The 24,892-nt window shown below is 42.2% G+C and overlaps 1 protein-coding gene across 2 annotated transcripts in view; it reads right to left on the bottom strand.

The window, feature by feature from the left end:
• fat4 (FAT atypical cadherin 4) overlaps nucleotides 1-24,892 on the bottom strand; it is a 103,774-nt gene that overhangs the window by 32,888 nt on the left and 45,994 nt on the right. For both annotated transcript variants that reach the window (XM_076738995.1, XM_076738996.1), the window contains exons 2-6: nucleotides 17,189-17,320; nucleotides 10,550-10,811; nucleotides 9,485-9,835; nucleotides 6,267-7,189; nucleotides 4,109-4,283 (exon numbers count right to left, since the gene is read on the bottom strand). In XM_076738995.1, coding sequence (XP_076595110.1) covers nucleotides 4,109-4,283; nucleotides 6,267-7,189; nucleotides 9,485-9,835; nucleotides 10,550-10,811; nucleotides 17,189-17,320 — 1,843 coding nt within the window. The remainder of the gene's footprint in view (nucleotides 1-4,108; nucleotides 4,284-6,266; nucleotides 7,190-9,484; nucleotides 9,836-10,549; nucleotides 10,812-17,188; nucleotides 17,321-24,892) is intronic.

Genomic DNA, 24,892 nt, shown 5'->3' with positions numbered 1-24,892 from the left:
CTCGCTCATAATACAACTCTATAATGTTCATACATGGGCCATATAAATCTGAAATATGACTTTGGATAAGTGTTTATGAGTGAAAGCATGCACACACATCACACACTGCAAGTTATTCATAACAGAAAAGCAAGTCATGAACAGCTACAACTAGTTATGATATAATTAGCTGTGTGAGAACGTGATGTGCTAACCAGACTCCTAAGAGAAACAAAGCAAATAAACATCATTAAAAAGTGGATCTTGCCAGGCTGAAGCACTAATCATCCAACCAACACCACCTTTTTAAACGCCCCCCTTCCATTTCTTACCAAAGCTATTTACACAAACATTCAAATCCAGCAATTGTTAAAGTGTACCAGGGAGTGGAAAAGAGAAAACAGGCGATAGGAAAAAACTCTGCAAGACCACATTGTTACTGCAAAGTTTTTTAAGAGCTGATCCAGAATGTTACTGCTCTGTTAAAGTTCATTTGAGGAACCTGATATTTTATTTGGCTAAGTCTTGTGTTGCCACTAGACTGCAGACTGGCTGAAACCTTCAGAAATGGACCCCATTAAAGATTTATTGTGGCAAGCGTTGGACAGTGATCTCGCAACGGCCCTGTTTTAACACCGTTATCAGTGTTCGTACAGCACTTCTTCTGCTCCACAGTGTTATGCTATTTGCTGGAGGTGCCAGAGATGGATAGATACATGCTCAGCTCCAATTTTCTTTGTTGTTCTGATGACGGACTGGAGACTGACAGATCATTATTCAATCAATTAATCAAGTCAGGGGGAAAAAACTCAAGAAGACTGGAGGGTTTATACACCCGATTCATGGGAGCCATTCAGGAGAATAAAAGCTCCTGCTTTTAAAGAGGGATGGTCATTAAAATTCTTTATCTGCTAAGCGGTCGTTTAGCCCCTAAAAACTTCCCCTCACCCACCAGCCAAAAGACCATATACAAACAGTGCGGCACTATGGAGCGATGTGCTGGAGGCATGTGAAAGACACGGGATTTCTATGCGACCGTATCCGCCATAATAGGCATGGGCCAAGGGATTTACTGTGCCTTCTCTTTAATAAATGTGACCAAACACGGTGCATGTCAATGCGCCCCGAGGATGCTCTCACCACCACATGCAGACTCACACGAACTCAGAGGCAAGAGACAAAACACACAACACAAGCACACGCAACAAAACAAAGAATACATGCAAACACGAGCATGTGCATACACACCACTGTCACACAAAGTGGTTTAATCTACATTTTCCATCAATTATGGTTAATTTTAGCTAAGTCCCACAATGTAACTTATCACAGGCTTCTCTAACTTAGCTTGAATACTTCCCTTCCTATTTGATTTATCTGAGGATTTACAAAACACATTGAAAACAAGGGTGAGAAATGGGTGCATTTATTTTCAACATGACCCTTAATGTCAAAAACTCAGAGACAGAACCTGAAATGAGAAATTAAAGAGTGAAATCCTTAAAAGGAAAAGCGCAAACTAACCCACAAATGAAAGAGATGATTGTTCATGTAAATGCAACAATAACAAACTGTTCTGTATTAGGACGCTAATATAAAAAAGCTTCTGGCAACATTATTTACTTACTAGGTGAAACCAGCATCTTCATATGATGTAAAGTGGTGAAGCTCATGAACACTGACAGGAAAAGGATGGAACAGATTTCTACAAAAAGACCAATCAGCTGCAAAATCCTACACCTGATCAGCTGCCAGATGCATAAAAATGTGTTTTCTTCAATCACAGATGCTCACTGAAAGCCACCCCATAAACACTGAGTGGCAAAAGTATTTTACTGTGCGGCTCTGCCGGAAATCTTATTGTCTAACATTCCTCCATGGGGGCATGTTGGTAAGCAATGGCTTACAAATCTGATTTGCCTGCAGCTGATCCCAGATGTTGGCCCAGCGTTAAGATCGGCCTCAGACCCTGCAGCCTCTACTGTCTCCAGCTATCTGCATAACTAGTTAACTCAGAAATGCTGCATACAACTTTCCATAAACAAGGAAGAGAGAGAGAGAAAAAAGAGTGAAATATCCCAGGTCTGATCTTCAAGTTTCCTCTCAACAAGACGTCTTGTAAAACACATTTAAGCAGCTTGTATGGATGCCACATTTCAGGGGGCTGCGCTCAGATTTTCAAATAATGGCAGACGTTTGCCAAATTCTGCTGTTCTCCCGAGCCAGAAGCCATTATGGGAACCAGCACCCGGTGAGCTCCTTTGTTTCCATCCATTTCATGACAGATTTCAGTCAGCACAGAGCGTCCTGAAGCTCTGCTCAGGCTGCGATTAATGAGTTTACCTTGACTGAAATGACTGAAAGCGTCCCAGGAGCACGGACTATAGCACAATGCACAGGCACGCAGTCCTACGCGAAATACATGGAAGCCAGCCGATGATTCGTTCACAAGACAAGCTTTGTCTGATCAAGTCACGTAACACTTGAGATGATGATGTGTGTGTGTGTGGGGCACAGTGGCAGCTGCAGGACTCATGGACTCAAATTTGACAACACAACATAATTTTTTGACAGATAGCTGAAGTCCTTGTCTAGCAGAATAATACTTTCACAGACTGAAGGCTGAGGGTGATAAATCCTCCTGAGTCTTTTTTCCTCTCTCTTACACAGTGTTTTGGAGTAGAACTAGTCAAATACAGCAGTACAGGAGTATAAAGGCAGACTGTAACATGTTAAGATAAATGTCTGTGGTTGAAAATGGGTCATGGTAGACAGCAGACTTGGAGACATGTCTGCACCATCCACCTTCAACATTTCCTGCCAGATAGCGCCTGGGAGAACCATTTCCCCCCACTGTCTCAGCCGAGGCCTCAAAAATGTGAGAAAATGCTTCTGGGTAATTTGGCCGGTACTATGATTATGGGGTTTTTCATATTTTGATATTCTACCCCAAAATCCCTCTTTCTGCCTCTTACCGACATTGTACTGAAAAGTCCTGTCAAAATATTTTGGAATTGTTGTCAGGGCTCTAAATATGGACTCCTTGTGAAGCGTACAAAAAGGGATCGAATCCTAATTAGTATGTTCGCTTGTTGGGCAACTTTGTCCATGTGGCACAAACCTCTGAACACTGTATGAAGCAAGAAAATCTCAACACAGCAGGAAGAAAACATGTTTTGTTACTCAGACGTGATTATATGAAGATGTGACGCTGCACAGTTTTTGATTAACCTGCACTTGTACTGAAAATGTTGCCCAAACTGCAACAAATACAATCCCACAAATATGCAAATGATTCGCTGACTAGTAAACGGATGCAGTGCTCAAAAGTGTTTCTATTTTTCAAAAACAAGACGCTCCATGCAACATGGCTCCAATTCTCACCAAAGCCTGCGCACAGTCAAAAATACACAGCATTATGAATGGTCACATGGTCAGTCCAGGAATGAAACAGAACCACCCTCAGACCATGACGGCTGTGCCAGAGCAGCTCGGGGAAACATATACTTAACTGGGATACCATGTGATTTGGCTGCAACAGGGATACGCATGTACTCCTTTAACTGCACATTAACTGGCCTCTATGCAATAACAAGTTAACCTTTTATCTGGCTATAACAAGCTCTACCGCCGTATCCAAATAAACAGGGGATGCTGTTCAATTGAACCCGCGGAAGGGACTTCTGGAGAATAGGTCAAAAAACACCCACTATTTTGCAAGCTAAAAACTCTCGAATGTTTAGGTTATTGTGCCACACAAAAAGAGCAGTGTGCACACTATGAAATCAAAATGCTGTTTGTTGACATTGCTGTTAGTTTTTGAAAATATTCTTTCGCAGCTCGGTTTTGCTGGCTGATTACAAAACATGTTTCGAGCTTTGCTGAAATTCAACAATGTCCGTGTAAGGACATGCAGTGTAACACATTGCTCAGTCCTCACCAAATACACCAGATCATGGATGATAAAGTTTAACAAGTTGAATGTGGTACGAGTTCAGACATAAACAACTGATTTTGGAACACTATAAACTGAAACATAATACTGCAAGGCCAGCATAAAATCATCTTTCAAACATTTCAAGATGGTATCAGCCGCCCTCACAGCTCCAAACTTCCACTGCGGTCTTACCTGAGTCGGTGGCTGTAATCAGCAGGATATATTTCCCCTGAGCCTCGCGGTCCAGAGTCTGGGTCAGGCTCAGCTGACCGCTGGACGACAGGCTGAACGCGCCCTCATCGTTCCCACCACTGAGCATATAGCTCAGCTGGCCGTTGGCACCTTGGTCGTCATCTCTGGCGACAACCTGGAAAACACAGAAACAAGCTCTTGAGGAGATTTCTGGGGATCAAACTTCTTCTTCTTGTACAAGAAATGTGTTTCTCATTTCCAGCAGATGAACAACAGTTTGTCTGGAATAAATAGAAGAACTGGAATGTCAGAGGGAGCTTTAATGTCATGGCAGCAGTGATGGAAAGTAACTAAGTACATTTACTCAAACACTGTCAAGCCATGTTTCAATTTTATGCAACTTCACACTCCTTCTCCACAGCGTTTCAGGGGAAATGTACTTTTTACTCAACTACGTTCATTTGGCAGCTTAAGCTTAAATTTACTTTGTAGATAAAGATTTAAAAAACTATAATCAGCACATAAAATACAGCACATTACAATGCATCATTAAATTAGTGCTTACATGTTAATGCATCAACGATAATAATCAAATAATGTAATAACTAGTAATGTGATACTGACAGAACTCCTTAATGAGTACTTTTACTTTAATAATTTAAGTATATTTCATTCATACTCTCATAAAACCCTCAGGATAGGAGTTATCATTTTCTGTACAAACAGCTAATCAACAATATCAAACATCAAAATACTAACAGAATGGGCCTTCAAGAGTATTATCATCATATATATTAAATAATTGGGTTACATTAATGATGCATTAAAGTGTGATCAACTTTTTAATGTTGCAGCTTGTCAAGGTGGTGCTAATTCTAACTGCTTTGCATACCGTTAGGTAGTTAAATCTATACCAGCACATCATATTAGAGCTGTGGATCATATGTTTTATAGGTGACCTTGGTCCTACTTTAAGAAAAGTAGCTCAAAATGATGTTTAAGTGCAGTTCTTGAATCAACATAGTTATTTACTTTCCATCACTGGAGACAAACGTGTGCTTTTGGGTTATATAAATAAACTTGATATTCCAGTGTATCGAAACAATACGTTAGCTGACTAGTGATGTCTGGGAAGAGCACTGCAGAAACACCACAGCAGTAAGCCAGGTGTCATATTTCCCAAATCAAAAAACCTTATTCTTGCACATTTCACTGTTGTTTTTCTCAAAGAAGCTCGATTCACACAACCAAATATAGCTGGGAGTAACCCAGTATAACCACCACCCTCAGTCTTTCCACTGAAGCAGCTGATTGTTAATTACCATCACGGTGCTGAGCGACACCATGAAGGTAATTGTTGAGGGAAGGAAGATCATTACTACTTCACTTTGTCTAATCTGACTTTTCCAGGGAGTCCGCAAAAAGACAAGCCGAGCCAGAAAAGCCTCCACCGGGCTGCTGTGAGGATTAAGGACAGATATACATTTAATAGTTTCTGAGTATGAAACTATTAGTCGGTTTGATTTTTCCCCTCATGTTGCTGCATTTAACTACCACAATGCATTGCGGGTTCCCCAGCCCTCCCTGCCGTGCATGGTTAGTGTACAGATGTGTGTTCTTGTGTGGCAAAACCCACCACGTCTGGACCCCTTCCCACCACATAACTGTACCCTCATTTCCTCACAAGGTACACAAGCGAAAGAAAATGAAACTGTGCCGTCACTGGAAATCAGTCCTTCCCCTCCATTTTTTATATATGGTTCATTTAGTCATCAGGGTAGTTGGGATGTTAATGGCCTTGTCATGCAATTTAGCCCAGTTTCATATTTCAGTGAAATCCCATAAAGCCCTAATTGTGCAGAGCAAATTGCAGTCATATATCATTTCTTTATCATTTCAGTCAGATATTTGTCATGGCATTTAGCAAAATAAGACCGCCGTGGTTATTGGTTCAGTGCACTGATACTGCTCACATACCTGCACTGATTAAGTTAGTATTACTACAAATGTGGTTAAGTCATTAGCTTATTTAAGGCCTTAGAACTGTCATTCAAAACACTGGCTTCTTTTCATTCAGTAAGTCCTGTCTGTGAATGTTCATGACATCGGCTTAAATTTCAATGAATGTCTTCACAAGAGAAAAAACAAACATACTGACCTGCAGAATGTTTTTTGGTAGGTTCTCCACGTTCTCCTGAACATTGACAGTGTAAGGAGAGAGCTCAAAGACAGGCGAGCAGTCGTTGACGTCAAGCAACACGATGTTGACTGTTGCTCGGTCCACCCTGGGGCTGCTGCCTCGGTCCGCGGCTTGGACCACCAGCGAATAGGAAGACCGCGCTTCACGGTCCAGCTGCTTGGCCACTGAAATCACCCCTGTAACCGAATCAATCCTGAAATCAGAGTTGGTGTTGCCTCCGGAGATAGAAAACCGGATCTGCCCGTTGGTGCCCTCGTCCGCATCACTGGCAAACACCTGGATGACATCAGTCCCAGTCAAGGTGTTCTCCTCGATCTCAATGTCGTAGATATTCTGTGAGAAGCTTGGCGTGTTGTCGTTGACGTCCAGGACCATCATAGTCACCTCCATTGTTGAAGACAGAGGCGGTTCGCCTTTATCTGTAGCTACCACTGTGAGGGTGTAGTTGGAAAGCTCCTCACGGTCGAGTTCCCCAACCAACCTGACGTCTCCGTCGATTGTACCGATGCTGAACTTGTTACCAAAGGGTCCTCTGAGGGAGTACTCAACGTAGCTGTTGGGTCCACTGTCAGCGTCTGCGGCGTGGGCAGTGAACACCACCGTGTCCACCGGAGTGTTCTCTTGGATGTAGGTCATCTTCTGAGAGGTGAAGGTCGGAGGGCAGTCGTTGACGTCCAGAAGAATGACGGACACCTGGGCAGTGCTGGTGAAGCGGGTCGCGGGAGGCAGAGCCAGGTCGTTGACTGTGATCACCAGGTTGTAGAAGGATTGGGTTTCTCTGTCCAAGCCCCTCTTGGTTTGGAGGACTCCTCCTTTGGTGATGACAAAGTGGCCCTGGGGATCACCAGATGCAATTCTGTAGAGGAGCTGGGCGTTTGGGCCTGGAAGACATAACAAGAGGGAATCAGAAGACAATGATGACGATTACTGTTTTGATTTCTTTCAAGGTGATCTCTTAAAGCTATACAGAGTATCTACACATGCTGGCTTTGTTCCAAATGTCAATAAAAAGTAACAAATAGAAAATTTTGATCTTCCTCACCCACAAATTTACAATTTTATTGATTATGGACTGATATGCAGATTGTATTCTCAATTAATTTTGTCTAGAAAATGTCAGGAATTAGCAATAACTTCCTGTTCTTTCCCACCAGTCCAAGGTGACATCTTCAAAAGTCTTGTTTTGTCTGAATAACACTCCAAAACCTTGTGTTTATTATCAGGTAAAACAAAGAAAATGCAATCAGCAGATAGTGAACAACAATGAGACGGACGAAAGATCTTTAAGTGCATTTTGCTCGCAAGGTTATTTTCCCAGAGTGAGGAATCAACAAAAGTTAGGGTGTATTTTTAACTCAAAATCTTGTCAACTGACAGGCACAGTGCCAAAAATAAATTAATCTGCAAGGAACTTTTCAATATGACCTTGAATCAAAAAAATAACCAGATAACACAAAGGTCGAATGATGATATTTTTGACATCCATTGTTTCAGATATGTCTGTTAAATATTCTGTACATGTTTGACTTAGGCACTTACATGCATTATCAACATCCATTTCCACAAATTGTGCATGTGCAACAGCTTGAGCTCTGGCTGCTACTCCAGTCCTCCAAGCTGACGATGCGTTCATGTCGAATGACAGATGGCTATCAAAACAGAAACACTGAAAACCACTTCCGAAACTGATAACGTGGTTGTGCCATTTAGGAAAATTCCTCCCAACTCAAACATTTAAATTCAAATGAGATACCTACTATATGACCCAGTGGATGGGTGCAGTAAACTATCTAACCTTGAAATCTGGCCTAATCTGCAGCCTCCCCTAGAACTGGGGGTTAAAATGAGCTTAAATTGAGCGTCTGTAATTCAACTCAACGGGGTATTCATGTGGAAAGTGCCGGCACCTTCCCACACTCCAGCGTGTATTTACAGTACACAAGTAATCCCTTATCAAAAGCTTGAGTGCTACTTCCATCCGAGTTTAGGCTACGCCGTCTCGAGACAAAGTCTGGGGGTCGGGGGTCAGGGCTTAGGAAGTGCTAACAATGGCGGTGTTTTATTTTGACAGTGGAAAGCGGCAGCTATATATCTGAGAGGACGACGCGGTCAGATTATGTGGACAGCGGAGAAAGAAGCCAGACTCTGGTTGAGAACTAGGCAGCGTATTTCCCAGGAATGTAGGTCACTATAACCACACTAGGCCTGGGTGAAGCGGTAATTACAGCAGAGGAGAGTAGCGGTGGCTGTTCAAATACCACACGGCACTTCACAGACACGAAAGCCACCACCTGAAACGCAGAAATAACTCAAGCCACTTAATCACACGGTGAAGACGTATTTCACCAAATCACTCGAGCATGACGCAAAATAAAAATGAAAAATAAAAAGGAGGTTTGAGAGCTTCTGTGTAACCAACTGTCATAACAAAATGACAGGCCTACATTAAATTAAGCTGCTATGGCTAACTCACACTTGATTTATACAGAATGAAATTACATTTAAACTTTCCCACAGAACTGTTTAAACATATTGAAATCTCTGGGATACTTTTGACTTAACTAGGATTTAAGTACAGTTTAGAATATCTGTCTTGTGATAAATGCAATTCTCTTCCGCTAATACATCCTTGGCAGTACTGCCAAGTATTTCTAAATATAGTATTTTGCTAAAAAACTTCTGTGATCAGTGGTAAAATCACTAGAAAAATCATCACCTGAATCAATGAACTGAGAATCTGGTTAAAGTGTCAAATTGGTGCCAAAATGCTATTTGTGGTTTTGTCTCTGATGTTGAGAAAATGATAAATGACAATTTATACATCTAACATGAACTGCCAGTAACTGGTTTAGATGTTTTTTTTTATCTACATATGAAGCATTTTACACAATCTAAGTGTCTTACGTTGCTGTTGAATATGTTTTTGTCTCAGTTTTCAGTTGAGTTTAATGCTGTTGTTTTCTTGTAATTATGACGCCTGTCATCTATGAAAACAACTGACAGTCCAACTGCATGTTATTCTGCCAAATATTACGATCTTTGTTTGTCATATATATCATTTTATGCAAAGCATCATCATTATCATTTATTTGTCTGATCAAATACAGACCTAGTATACAGGCAGTACTTCTCATGTATTTCTTCCACCTTCCATGTATTTTACTGCATGTACATACCGTCGTCAGCATCACTGGCCCCAACAGTGACGATACTGGATCCAGGCGGCAGACTCTCTGAGACAGACGTGCTGTACACGCTGGTGTTAAAGATGGGCGGGTTGTCATTCACGTCCAGGACGTTGAAATAGACTCGGACTGTGCTGGCCTGCCCCCCTCCATCCTGGGCCTTCGCTGTCAGAATAAAGTACTGCTGAGTCTCGTAGTCCAGCGGGCGCGTCACGTTGAAAACCCCCGTCACCGGGTTCAGGAGGAACGTCTCGTCCTCGTCGTCCTCCTCCAGCGAGTAGGTGACCTCTCCGTTCGCCCCTGAGTCAGAGTCGCTGGCCAGGATCGCCGCCACGATGGAGCCTGCGAGAATCAGACGGGTTTCAACACGGAGGCGAGAAGTTAGACTTTACAGCCTTATAGAAGAAAATGCCTTTAATTTATCTGCAGGGGGTTATTAGGGCTGTTTATTAATCACAGTGAGTCAGTGACGGCCCGGCCAGGAGCTAAAATAACAGACTCACTTGGCCTGTAGTCTTATGGAACCAAAACTCCTGAATTCATTGGTGTTTAAACCGATCACTTAGGGATGAAGCTAATTATTAAGTGCTTTTTTTTAGTGCTGTACATGAGAAATGTAAATCCTCACTGGATAACCTCATTTGTCTCTTTCTTGTGACTGAGAGGGGTGAGGGAGCCGTGCCAGACATTTGTCAGTGTTGTTATAAATCTTGCTGGTTGCTGATAGATTTCCACATAAATCAAATATCAGTTACCGTCCCTTTGACCTATTAAACTCTTAATTTTCCCCTTAAGGAAGATACGGAGGATTTTGGAGAGCTACAACGGTCACATAAAAATGTTCAAAAAAAGTAAAAATACTTTTATAAACTGCTACAAAGAAGCAGCTCCTAATAATTTGAGGCTCTTGATGACCTTAACAGAGCTGTCTCAGCTCAGTCTAAGGGCTTTTGCAGAAGACAAAACATCGCCTGTCTGAGTCTACAATCTTCTACTTTACGTCTACAATCATCAGTTTGCACTTGGATGCTTCACTGAGTGACACTGAGGCCTTACCTGGCGCCATGTCTTCAGGGATATCAAACGAATACGTGACACGGGAGAACTTGGGCGTGTGGTCGTTGACGTCCTTGACGGTGATGTTCAGCCTCATGTCGGATGACTGTTTTCCATCGTCTGCACGCACCAGCAGGGAGTATTTTGAACGGCGCTCCCGATCCAGCTTCTTTGTGGCGATCAGATCACCGGATTCTGGGTCGATCCGAAAGCTGTCATCGGCCCCACTGATGATGGTGTAGGTCACAAGAGCGTTGGGACCCTGAGGAGAAGACAGAGAATTAATGCAACTTTCTGACTTGCAAATACAGTAACCTGAACTTTAACGGATTTGTGCATTGTTTGCAATGTTTGTGCATGTTCTTCTACTATGAAGTCAGTATTTGATAGCTATGATTTCTATAAGATTGTTCCAACTCTCTCAGGACGAGCAGGTCAGATGTTCTTTGCTCAACTCTGTGAGTTCTCAGGCCACGGGAGAGGAAGAGCATCATGATTACAAGCATCAAAGCGACTCTAGCCGGGAGGAAATCAGATTGTTTACCACACGTTAGCGTGTCACGTCTCCAGATCAAACTACCTACTCGTCTGGCATGAATGAGAGGCTTCTTCGTGGAGACACGACATAAAGCAAAGGCTTGTGGTTTCAAAGAGACTGTTCAATAGATCACGAATCAAGATGGAGACATTGACGGAAGAAGACAACGGAAGGGGCTCTACACAGCTGCCCAGTGCAAACACGAGACAACCTCCAAACTTTATGAAAGCCTTTGATTAGCAAGAATCCTCTGGTGAAACACAAAGTCACAAAGGGAGAAAACTTTAACCTTAATGTCATTTTCAATCATTCAGCCCTCAAAGTCTTGTTTTCTTTAAACAAGTGAAGAAAATCTGTCGGTGTAGTAACATTATTTCTTTGCCAAAAAGAAAATCAACCTGTTTGCACAACTGAAGAATTTTCTATCATTATCTTGAAAGAAGACAGTATGAAAAAACTTGCTGCAGAAGTACAAATGATGGATTCAACAAACTTGTTTAAATACTTTTGTACAGGGACAGATGTCTCGGCTTGTTTTGAGGAAAATGTCTTTTAGCACTCAAGGAACAGAAAAATACTTGAAATAATAGAGATTTTAGCAATTTTTAATCAGTTATAAAATGTAGCGTTCGCAGGACCTTTAAGGACGAGGTCAGGCCACACTAGACAGAGAAGAAGAAAAAGAAACACAGAAGTTGAATGGCGACGTTGTAGTGGGATTCCCTCTCAGTCTTTGAACTTCTGGGGCTATAGTGTTCCTCTATAAATGCAACTAATAGATCCCCTGTTACCTTGGACAAGTACAAGCACCATGACACATGTGATAGCTTTAGCAAGAGGCTTTGGAATAGGAGAGGAGGACTGAATGCGATATGACAACTGAATGGGCCTGACGACAGAGCTTGACATTTATTTTTGTGCCGGGGACAATAAGAGATCAGACAACTGTCTCACTCTGTGTCTTCTGCCAAAAAGAAAAAGCAACATCAAAAAGCTACTGCTATTCAGTGAGACGAAGCTCTGGTTACAGCTGGTTAAGAGCGAAGCTAAAAGAGACTCTCGCAGCTATGTCTGATGTTTGCGTGATGCTTTTTGATCTCGCCAGGACAATGGAAAGGCTTATGTGAGGAGGCGTTGCATTAAGCTGTTGCTGTATCTGCATATTGACACATTTACTGCCTCGGTGGACAATGGTGCTCACATGACAAACTATATTTTGCATTAACTTAAGCATGCAACAATGCTGGAGGGTAACATTAGCTGCTGCAGAGTATGCGAGCTGTGCGCTGCGATACAAAGAGGCACGCCGTCTCTCACCTCTCGCCTAATCTGCAGCTTTCAGGCAGCGCACTTGCTGAGCACGTAAGTTACATATTCAACCCCTCCTGAGCAATTAAGCAGTTTTCTGTGGGAACACAAGCGCTATTTTTAGGATATTAGCATAAAGTCAAACTTTTCTCAGCTCCCTGTTGTTGTGCTGATCGCTGCTGTTCAGCATCTTTGCCCCTCTGACGCTTGTGCTTCCTCATGTAAAAGGTTTCCAGTGAAGATGACTAAGATCCCTCAGCTTCTTGTGTCTTTGCTGCTGCATGAAGATGCACTAATTAACATTGAAACTGGAAAAAAAATGTGCAATCTAAAACCCACAGACTCTGCAGTTCCTCTCTGCTCTACGGAGCGTTTTAGCGTCTTTCAGCTCATTGTTTTGTCTCATTCTCATTTGCCTTGTTTACAGTTGCAGTTGTTTTTAGCTGAAAAGCTCTTATAAACTCACTGTATGGCCCCTGTGCAGCCTAAAACTGCTCAGAGGACAGGATAATTATTTCCTTGAGGAGATGGTGGAGACCAAAAGGTGAGGTAATATTGGATTACGTCGAGGCTTTTTTCTAAAAATGACCCAATGTCTGAGATGGCAAAGTCCAATTTATAGATAGAGATATTGTAGGTTCATATTCATGAAGTTTTGATAGAATTACCAATATGTGAAAGTTTTACCCAGTGCCAGGCAGCGGGTGAGGAAAACATTACATATTTCTGTATTTCACTCATTGTGATGATGGAACAGACCAGAGTACAAAACAAACAAACAAATATTCTCTTTCCCTTCTAACTTTAACAGACTTTATGCATTAATGTTAATGCTCCAACAAGTCTGGACATGGCTGTCGTTTGCCAAAAGTTTCAGACGGAGTCAATATCTTCAGGCCAAGTTCATGACTTGCTCTTATCTCTTTCCCGTGGCCTGTTTTTATGACGGATAAAACCTCCGTCTTCTTGACCTCGTCTCTCATTGCATTACCAGAGAACTGGTCAGGGATCCAAACCCAGTAAAAAATGAGGGAGACGAGGAGGACGGAGTGAGGCTCTACTCATCTAAGGACCCTGCTGTCATCAATCAGTGGCTCCAGATCTGGCAATCCCATCAGCCACCTGGGCTGCAGTCCGGAACCCAACACCCGCGGTCTGCCAATTAATTTTCTGATAGGGTTCAAAGGCAGAGCGAGGGAGGTGGGAGAGGCCGAGCAGGGGGTCCATCTAGGCCACAGTCCAACACACACACATACGTATACAACTTAAGAACGGGGGAAAGCATTTATACACATAAAAAACTCTCATTTTATCGCAGTAATTCTTCTGACTAGTCCCATCTCTCTTTATTAAACTAGCATAAGTTGTTAAGATCTTACACACACAAACACACACTCACACAATGCTCGCCCTCTTGACCTTCACTCAAGGGTTTGACTACTTTACAGCTCTCCAAAGACACTGTGGGTTGTTGGGGTTGGGAAGGGGGGGCGGGGAGCTGACCAATTAATTCCAGGGAGCAAAGTGTACCAGACTGGAGCAGAAGGAAACTCATTTAGCAGATGAGTGGTTTTTGGGAGCACGCAGTTCCTATGAGAAGTGAGAGGTGTGAAGCAGACAGCGCCGGCGGGGATAGCGAGCTTCCTGTATGCAACAGCACCGAACGAGCAAGCCAATCATAACACAGACTCCTGAAAAACAAGCAACGTGTTGTCACTGAGAGTTCAAAGATAAAGGTCCAACCGGCTGCACTGCTGCTTAGGAAATCTGTCTTGAATGCATTCACAACTGCAAAACGTGTCCAGAAATATGCTTGCAGTGGGCGTGCAGGCCTCTGGAACACATTACTGTTCATTTTGAGGCTACACTTACTCTCGGAGTCCTCTCCTAAAACACCCATTGTTGCACTTTTTTCTTCATTAAGAAAAGGTTTTTACCTGTGACATATTTTCCACATAAGGTCAGAATTCTAATAAAACATTCACAGGCTTTCCAAAGGCACAAAAGGCAGCATATTTCTTTCAAATGAGGTGAGAAACATTTTCAGAGAGGCCTAGCCTGCATTTAACAAAAGAGCAAAGTTTTATATTGATTTTCTTTCAGCCCAAATGCAACCTCTTCCTTCTTTTTGGGGTGGAAATGGGCGTAGTGAAAAACGGATGCATAGAAACAGCGTTTTAATACCCTCACACATGAATCCCACATGTAGCACTGTTAAATTGGATGGGATCATTATGATGTCTGAATTCAGCCCGTCAGCTGGCCAACAGCTTGCACTCTTGGCTACTCTGAACTGGCTCACACATGTGGCTTTCTCAACATGGGCTCCAAATACGTTCCGTACGCTTAGTGTCAGCGCAACTTAAGTTTCCTGCGTAAGGATGTGGGCAAAGACTTGGCTGGCCTTGTATCTGGCTCCAAGTGAGAGCTGGAATGAAGCACAGGCTTCTATTTAGCAACCTATTCATGGCAGCACTGAAGTTTGGAGTAAACATCTCCAGAATCTGTAATTCCTAAAAAGGCTCCTCTACATTCTCTTTAAGTGTCTATGTTTTCTCTCTCATTTAAAATCCCTGCCTGGAAGCAGAAATGTGCCTTCTCTTCAATGGAAGCCCTTTAAATTGATCATTTTGGAAGACTTATATGCATATATGTGCATGTAAAGATGAATCATTTTCTACAAATGACTTACAGCTTAAATTTCATCTCACGGCCACAGCTCAGGCTGACGCGCTTCTTCAATTCAGATCCGAGGAAAAAGTGAACAACTGCACAGTTTGATTTCAATAACATATGCTAAACCTTTCGAGATCAAAGCTGTGAGTACTCTGGCGCTGAAAAAAGAAAATAATCAAATAATGTCCTTAAAACCCCCCAACTGAAAAGACTGACCTGCCTCCAGGTCTGAGATTTACAGTCAATATAGACCACCGATAAAAGAAAAATGGCCAGAAGTGAGACTTTGTACGACTTTTCTCACATTCAGAGTGAAGCGAAGGGGGTGAGGTAACAGCTGTGCAATAAAAGACGTGTGGCCTCATAACTTAACATTAAATTTGAGTCCATATTCTCTCTTTCTAATCTCTCTCCCCTCGATGGCCTGACTTTTTCCATTCACTTCAACTGTGTCCTTTGGCGAGGGACTGCAGACCTTGGAGATGCCTGCAGGGCCTGCGTTTCGCTCACTGCAGGATTTAATGTCCATATCCTGCCTAAAGCAGCTAAAGATGGAGCCTTTAACTAATTGAGAGTGAAGCCAGTGATGTAATGTGAACTATGGGGACTGCGGAGGGACTATCAGAGCAGCAGGCTGAAAAATCAATCGCTGGCCGCTCTGCTTCAGGCTCTGTGACACCGGTGGCCTCAACACGTCTCAGATAACGTCAACACATGAGAGAGAAAAGGACGATTCTGTGTGTGTGTGTGTGTGTGTGTGTGTGTGTGTGTGTGTGTGTGTGTGTGTAGGACAGATTGAGTGGTGGTCTATATGTTTGCGTTACTGTGTAAAGGTGAAGGAGCACAATCTGTCTTGGCCACTTTGCGTCACCGTGTGTTGTCAGGTGTGTTGAAGAGGTTCAGGGTTAAGCTCATCACACGGCGCTCTAAAGCAATGTTGGTTACTTTTTTCAATTAACTGATTAATTGTTTAGATTGCAAGATGTCTCACAAAGGTTGCTGATTATTTTCTATCCATTGACTAATCAAGTAATTCATCATTTCAGTGTGTTTAATGTATAACATGTTTAACACCATATCTTTAGTCCAGCTAAAAACCTCTAAAACTCCTTCTGTGGCTCCAGTAGTTTCAGACTTTATCTATTGTTCACTCGACTTCTCAAATGCATGTAATTCCCACAAAGATGTATTTTTTACTACTTCAAAATCAGGGTGAATGCACATATCATTTTGCTGGATGGCCTTTTATTAAATGTAAATGATCCTCCTATGATCCTAAAATCCTGTGAAATCAGTGTCACGTTTTCTAATCTAAAAATTTGTCGTCAGACTGCAGCGTATTGGCTAACGAGCCTTCAGTTATCACCTATCAGGCACTACACAGTAAAAACTTCAAATTTTTGGGTCCATATCAAGACCTGAAGTCTCCAGAGTGAGACATAAAACTAGTTTGCTGTCTTTACCCATAAATTTCTGGATAATTTACTCTTTACCAACAGATCGGCTAATTGAAATGACATTTTTATAAAGACACCCCTTACATTAACTTGATTGATGAATTTCCTCTTAACTTTTATGTTATTTCTATTTTAATTCTATTTTGCTGTTGTTGTGGCTCTGACTAACTTGTCTGTTTGAACTAAAATGTTATAATCGTGAAATACTATGTAACTTTGGTTTGGAAAGTGCTGTGAAATACATCTTTGCTTGGTAACTTTATCAGAATCATGATAAATGAGCTACCACTCTCACCTTCGTAATAAATATTACTGGTTTGTTAAGTTTCCCCGGGGCCTTACAGTTTCCTACCACAGACTTAATGTTGTTTCAACTGCTTTTCTGCCCTGAATATCTGCAATTTTTTTTGGCATGAAAATGGTCCAATGTAAAGATACTAAATGTCGGCTTAACTCCATTTCAACACTGACAGCTGTGTTGGCCTCAAAAGCCCATTTGAATCTATAGTGGTTTTCTACGCTGTAGGAACAAAAATTTAGAGCATATTTTTAATTCAAATCATTCCCAGGATATCTATTCTGAAAGCAGTGGAGTGGAAAACGGGCAGAGAAAAGTACAAAAACACTGTCAGACAGAATAGAAACTTGGGGAGCCATTACCTCGTCTGCATCCGTGGCTGTTAGCTGCATTATCTTGAAGCCATCTCCAACGTTCTCCTCAATGGTCACATCAAGAATATCATTAGGGAAAACAGGAGGGTTGTCATTGACGTCCTGCAGCGTGATCTCCACCTGCAGAGGAAGAATAAACACCACAGTTTCCGTTAAAGCTCTGCCAAACTGGGGCTGCTACAGCTGTTATCCTCGCTGCAGAGAAAAAAACACGTCCATCTTCTTGGGTTTCAGATGATGAAGACGCTGCAGAAGCAGGGGAAAGTTATCATTCTCCGACTCCAGCGAGGCACCAATGGAAAAGTGTGAACTGATGAAGTGTAGTATATTGACTTGAAAGGTCAGAAAGTAAAGAGACTTTTTGTACTAACCAAAGATCATTTATCTAGATGTAATAGTCTTCCGTTCAAAGACTATTGATATATTTGGTCAACAATGAATTAAAACCATTTTTTTTTTTTGACATTTTTTAATCTATGCAAATTATCATGCCATTGACATGCGACGGTTTTGCGACAAACAGCTTGTGAAATTCCTAAAAAACAGGCAAAAACCAAAATGTTGTGACTGGACTCATGGCTAGCTAGTGAGACTGACTTAGCTCAAGCTAATTCACACATTTTTTTCTGCTTCCTGTAATTGGAAATAAAATTTTGATGATCCAATGCCAAAGTAACTGAGTTTTAGCACACTAATAAAGCAGTAGACAAACGCGATCACATTAGAGGAAAAAGTATATCGTCTAAAATCATTATTCCATATTCTAATTTGGGGGTGAAAAAGCACATAACATTTGTAAAACTAAAAAACAGGTGTAAAAACCAAACTGCAGTGACTGCATTCGGGCAAGTTATCTTTAAGCTAACATTAGCTGGTGAAACTGCCTTAGCTCAAGATAATTTACGCACTATTTCCTAACTGTTTTCTCTTATTGAATAATCAATTTTGATGCTCAAACATCTAAGTAATTGGGTTTGTTATACCACATGCATAAAGCAGTAGTTAAACAATCATACTATCAAAAAGTAACACAAACTAAAAGGCAACTAGCATTAGCTTAGCAGCGCAGCAGTCACTGCCGTCTCTGCCTCGACTATTGAATTCATGTGACCTGAGGTGTTTAAGCTACCTTTAAATCACACATGTAGCATTAGTTTTAGCAGTATGGTAGCAGCAGTGGTAAAAAAAAAAAAAAAAAGTGTTAGTACCTCTCCAGATAAAATACTCACTCATGTTCAACTACCGTAAACTAGCATATTTGGAGAACTGCATTGTGGGTCTACGGTAGACCTCATGTACCCCACTGTCACTGGAGCTCATGGAAAGTGTACAATATACAAATTGACTGGAGGCTCTTTTCCATAGAGACTTACAGTGAGTGTAACAGGAGAGCAAACTAACTGCAGCTAAGGGATTTTCACTTTCATGTCTTAGAAACCAAAATAAACACACATTACTGTAGACCACAGACCCCCCATGTGGATAAACTTGGTCCCATGTAGTGAGACTTGCTCCGATAATCCAAATTTAATACAGATGCAGCAGTGGTGAGAGTGAAACCTATGATTAGATCAATTGTTTATATAAATGAAGTGATTTCAAGTAAATCAAAGTGACATTTAACTTTTCCTCATCTTACAAAAGACCATGTGAGCCCAATGGTTCCCCACCACACTTGGAGAACCCTCCATCGCAGTCCTATCTTGCGGGTAACACGTTCCGCAGACAAAAGTATATGGACGGCCCTGTCCACATGCATTTTGTGCTTTTGTTTTTCATGGTTTTGCACGAGTGGATTAATTTCAATCCAGGGAAATATTGATGTTTTGTGTTTTAGACACCTTTTTTTGTGACAATTTGGAGAATGTGATGACAATGCCTCCATGCACAACACCAGGTCCATGAGGGGACGGCTTCCCCGGTTTGGTGTGGCAGAGCTTGACTGGCCTGCACAGACCCCTGACCTCCACAATATCCAACACCTTTGGGTTGAACTGCAACACTGTGAGCCCAGACCTTAACACCCAACATTAGTGGCTCATAAATGTTTGACAAACAAATAAAGACCAGCTTACCACAAGAGCACTAGAATTAAAAGCAATATAAGAGCAGTAGTTTGTACTTCAAAATACATCTACTGCTACAGTGCCAGCGGGAATCAAATACAAACAACCACCTATAGGACGACAGAGAAGCAGTTACACAAGCTCAGCTATGCAAATGTCTGAGGGAAAGTGGAAACCCTGGAGACAGTGAGAGTGAGACATTTATGGTTTCAGATGTTCTCTGTCTAGTGTGGCGATATTACATTTCCACTCATATCCCACAACTTAAACTGCGATCCCCTCCACCTCATCCACTAACCCAAATATGCATTTCAAAGCCAGTAAACACTGCTCGCTTTTGAATCATAACAGACATTTTGCTGCGCATTCTCTGTTTATTGCCTCTATAAATATGGAAAAGCCATGTTTAAATTCTCCAGTGATAGGATCTCCATTAATGTTGACAGTGATTATGGTAATTCTTGTGCTAGGCATCACAAGATGCCCCCACCTCTCTTTCACAACCCCCTGAAACACACACAGATGAAGCTACGCATTAGTGAGATGAAATAGGAAATGGGAAAAGAACAGTTGTCAAAAGTCAACAATGGGTGCAGCTTTTTGAGGCAACAAGAGTTTCCCAGCAGGCATTTAAAGAGAGGACAATGGGCCTCAAGGCCGTATGACCACCGAGGTGGGGGGTCAGATACAGCCGCCTATTCATACCAGGCTACGGACAGGAAAACAGACTTCATATGTCCCACAAATCTGCTTTGCAACCAACAGTAGCAGGAAACTCTTTGTACCAGCTTCCACTGAGTCCTTTCGGGAAAAAACTTAGTTCATTAAAGATGATCCACAACAAAAAGCTTGAGGGAGACACGGCTGAAATGGTGTCAGAGTCTGGCTGAATAAAATATGCTTCTTGCTGTTTACTGCCATGACACCGACCACAGACGAGCAAATCTGCGCAAGGTCACAATTACACACATATCTCATCACTGAGCACTTACTCATCTGATCTGCTTATGCCAGGATGAGGTTGTTGTCCACTTATTAAACCGACCCTGAATTGGTGTCTGTGTGTCTGCATGAGTGGAGATAATTACAGAAGAACAAGACAGATTATGTCCTGGGCACCAGCGATGCAGAAGCCGCATAAACAAGCCACAATGACAGCGACTCTCGACTCAACTTGCGCCTGAGCCGAGGGACCGGGGCAAAGTCAACAAACAATGAATATTTATCTCCCGCCCTGTGTGTCCCCTTGATGTGTAAATAATGCAAGGCCCACTTCTGAGGAGTGAACTAATTAGGGTAGAAGTGCAGTTTTGAGAAATAATTACGCCGCACGCTTCCAGTTTGCATTATCCAGATTCCCACGGGACAGGAATATATCAAAGAGCTTTGGTGAAAAATTCATTGGAGGAAGAGGAAGCAAGGTCAGGAGGCTGGGAGATGCAGGAAGAGGGGTTTTGTTCCCTCTACCTGTCTGCCGCAGACCCAGACGCCCCAGCCGAGGCAGGTGAAACACATTAGTTTACAAGGTAAAAGATTGTGTTTCACGAACTACTGTTTCAAGTTGCAGGTGCTGCTAACTGGCTGCCAGGGTTTTATTATTTATAGGGCGGTATGAATGATTCACGTGTCAAGTGGTTCCTGAGCACTGTCGATTATGAGACCTTAAGTGATGGAATATATTTGTCCAAGAGGTTGAGACCAGAGCTCGTACTCAGCAGTGATAAATTCATCTTGTTGCAAAATTCCCAGAGCTTATATGACATACGCGGGAATGACAGGTGGGATAATTTAGATGTCTGAGCTTATGTTATGTAATCTGGTCTCCATTCTCACTCATAGAACTTAAATTTAAAGCATCAGTTCGCCTATATTACAAAAAGACAGATTTTTCCACTAACCTCTAATAACATCTAGCCATGCAGATAGCTTTGTTTTTATGAGCGGAGATTTTGAGATATCTGGAATTTCTGTGGCGACCCTGATACAAATGGGGGAATGGGTTTTTTTTTTTGTGCTCAAAGCATGGAAAAAATACGCATTAAAAATTCAACAACAACTTGTCTTTCCAGTAAAAATGTCCCCGTTATTTTGAATAAATCACAGATTTCACTGGAACTACTTTCAAACAAAGAAATAGTCTGCATGAAAACTGCCGAAGGAGAAGTCGGCCAGGGTTATTCACAGTTACCAAAGCACTGATTCTGGAAAGATGTGCCGCTGTCGAGTTTTTCAAATCCATATTTCAGTGCTTTGAGGAGCACAAATGAAATCCCATTAACTTCCATTGTATTGGCGTGGAGGCAGGCATTTCAAATACTAAAACTATCTGTGTGGCCAGGGCGAGTTGAGAAATACTGCATGTCCATTTGTAGTCTGAATGATCAAAGTGTGGGCACATCGTTCATTCACCTTTTGTAACAGTGACACTCCACTTTCAGCCATCTTTAAAAAGACTTGCTTGTGGAAGCCAAGCAGACAGCAGACATCAAAGTACAGACATTTACCTCAAGAGTAACAGAATATACTAAAATAATTCTCCCATCCCACCACATTGTAATATCCAAAGTGAGAAGAAACAGTTCTGGTTACAGCTGAAGGTAAAAGCATCACCTGCATCCCTGAGAGCAAACAACCACTTTCCCATCATCTAAAAACTGGAGGTAGCACAGGTTTTCATATGTTTCCCACTTAAAATGCCTCATAGTTGCAGTTCTGCCAAGTCCTTTGCAGACAGACAGACAGACAGGTGGAAAAGTCACTGCAGGAGCAAGAGATCTATGATTTGAGCACAGTTCCGTGTAGGCTGTGCACATATTTTGTCAGTTACCGACTCTGTAATTCTTAATAACCAGTAGAGGGTCTGATTAATTAGGTGAGGAATGGTTTGTATTACAGATGAGTGATACAGTGCATGCTTGCTCCGTTGAACACCATGAACCTCTGAGTTAAAAGGTTAAAATTCACATCATTAGCACAAACAGTTCTTCCAAAGCAGACCTTGCAGAGAAAATGTAACCTCTGAGTGCAACTGATGCAACAGTTGGCCTGTAAATGTTGAGCTCATCTGATCATAAAAACTGGAGCAGGGTGCGCCTCCTGCAGGAAATAATCATTTCAAAATGATTGAATGTCTGATTAGATGCTGTTGACGAGTTGGGGTCAAGGGTTGGGGGAAGCACCGACTTCCAGCTCTCATTATACTTGGCCTCTGAGATTGAATGATTCCACTTTGCATCATCCATTTTTTACTGATGACAAAAAACTGGGATCACAAAGCAATTCCAAATATAACACTTCATCAGAGAGCCAGAGCCAGAATCATATGCTGTTAAAAGAAATTACTCAGGCTTTGGCGCAGTATAAACAGCTAAACGGCACAAAGGAATTTTTGCAATGCCATAAAAAAGAGTCAACACTAAAAGCCTTTGAAACGTGTTGATTCCATTGACATGTAATAAATAAATAACCCCAACCAATCCAATCTGAGGTGTAATGCACTGTTTGTTGACAATGACATGATGGTTATCTAAGGTTACATTGGTGCGAGGCCTCTGCCAGGCCTTGTGTAACGTGAGGACAGTGCTTTGAGACTGAGAAGAGTCAAAGGCTGGTACAGCTTGGGCTGGTCAGCAGAGTATTCCAACAGAAGCAGAAAAATACAAAGGCTCCCATTGCCACGCTCCTCAAAAGGAGCAGGAGAGTCGTCACTGAGCCTTCTCATACTCAGACAGAGTGCTTACATCCCTTCCATGCGCTGACTAAGAAACCTTCGAAGAACCGCACCCATGCAGGTCAGTAAGGGCGTCCTCGCTGATTCCAACAACCGCTTCACCAAAGCGTTAAACTCCCTGGAGCTTCCTGCACATCGGAAAATCATACTTTCCCCAAAGTCCCTGCTCTATTTAAGAGCCACTGCGTTGTACAGAGGAATCTGTCATCCTCCAACTTTGAAAATGGATTACCGACCATCTAGAAAAAACCCAGGTCTGTGTTTGCCTTGCTTAATCTGAAAACCGTATGGCGTGATCCATCTGATGAACGTCCTGCTGTGCAAGAGAAATTGTAAAAGTGGGACCTGAGTGATAAAACGCCACATTCAACATAATTCATTTCCTGCAACTCTGTAGATATGCAGACAAAGACCATCATTATTTTACTTTATCTTCACTTCCTTCTCTACCTCTCCTTGTGGTTGTTTCAGCTGTTTAGATGGAACGTCATAGACTCTTGGCTCCAGATTTATGGGGAGTGTAAGAACTCATGGATTTTGTGGGTCAAGGACGCTGGTAGAAGTGCCATCTTGGCTCTGTCTTTTAACAACAAAAGGAAACACAACTAAATAATTAAGACAAGGTCAAACGGATCTCTTCCGTACGGCTTCTTTAACACGTGTACAATCGCAACTGGCTCGATCTGTCAAACAAATGCCTGCAGAGTAATTCATCTTCCAACCGCAGTCATCAGGCTCGGCAAAGTGCAAGCGCGCTCCGGAGACAGGAATTTGAGCGTGCCGGAGATGGGAATGTGCCCGGGAAAAAGCAGACAAAGCTGGACGTCGGCCAAACCTCAACGCACTGTGCAAGAGAGAAGTCAGGATACGATCATATCCCCCTCAAGTCCCCCCAAAAATCCACTGCAGTCCCATGGAAAGAAAAAAAAAAAGCATGAGTGAGTAAGAGAAAGAGACAGACAAAACAAAACAAAACAGGAGAGTCTGCAAACGATCACAAAGCACCTTGGCCTTATGTAACCAACAAGGGGAGAGAGAGGAGAGACAATGTTGGACAAGTGGTTTTAATAAAGGGGATCACTGTCCTCTCGGTGGACCACTTCACCAACTGTTAAAAGATTGTTTGTCTACAGCAGGCCCCTTCAAGCCCCCTGCAAACCTTTGCCAAGCGAGGTTCCCTCTGAGCATTTCTGGTGGGACACATAATCCGACAGAATGAATAACCCACCAGGTCATCTGGACCAGTGTATTGTTTCACAGAGGTTCTGGGCTCATCTACATCTCTGCACACAAGAGAGTGGAAACAAATCGTGATGGATTGCAATTTTTAATGGTCCTGTATCCGGCCATGAGTGCTGCAAACTGCGGTTCTTCTTCACCATAAACAGCCATAACTCTTTCCCTATTATTCCTACCTGGGAGAGTTAGATGGAAGGTTTAATTAGACCTTGTGCAAGATCAGAGCAGAGCTAATGGAGGCGAGACAAGATTTAGCTCTCCTTGAAGCTGGAGCACAATTCAAAGCCATCATCGAAATTGCCATAGCCTATTAAATGCAGCACGTTCTGTATCCCTGGATTAAAAGGTTAGAAGAACATCAAAACAAGCATTTTCTCCTGCTTGCAAGATGAAAGGTAAAAAACAAAATAATTAGCCAATTTGTGAGAAGTATGCTTTGAAGAGGTAAGAAAAGAAATGTATTTTCTTTTTATCAGTTGTCTGTCTTTTTTAAGGACTTCTTAAAAAATGGAGGGAGACCATAACTGGAATCAGTCGTCTATCAGGATCCGTGTTGGTGCCACTGACTCTGCGTGACTCTACGGCCTTATCACTCCGCTCTCTCCACAATTACCTCCAATTACGGCTTTCAAACCACGCAGACCATGGAAAGGAGAG

The sequence above is a fragment of the Chaetodon auriga genome, chromosome 9, assembly GCF_051107435.1.
Source record: "Chaetodon auriga isolate fChaAug3 chromosome 9, fChaAug3.hap1, whole genome shotgun sequence".
Taxonomy (NCBI): Eukaryota; Metazoa; Chordata; class Actinopteri; order Chaetodontiformes; family Chaetodontidae; genus Chaetodon; species Chaetodon auriga.
This window is presented reverse-complemented; position numbering and strand designations above follow the sequence as displayed.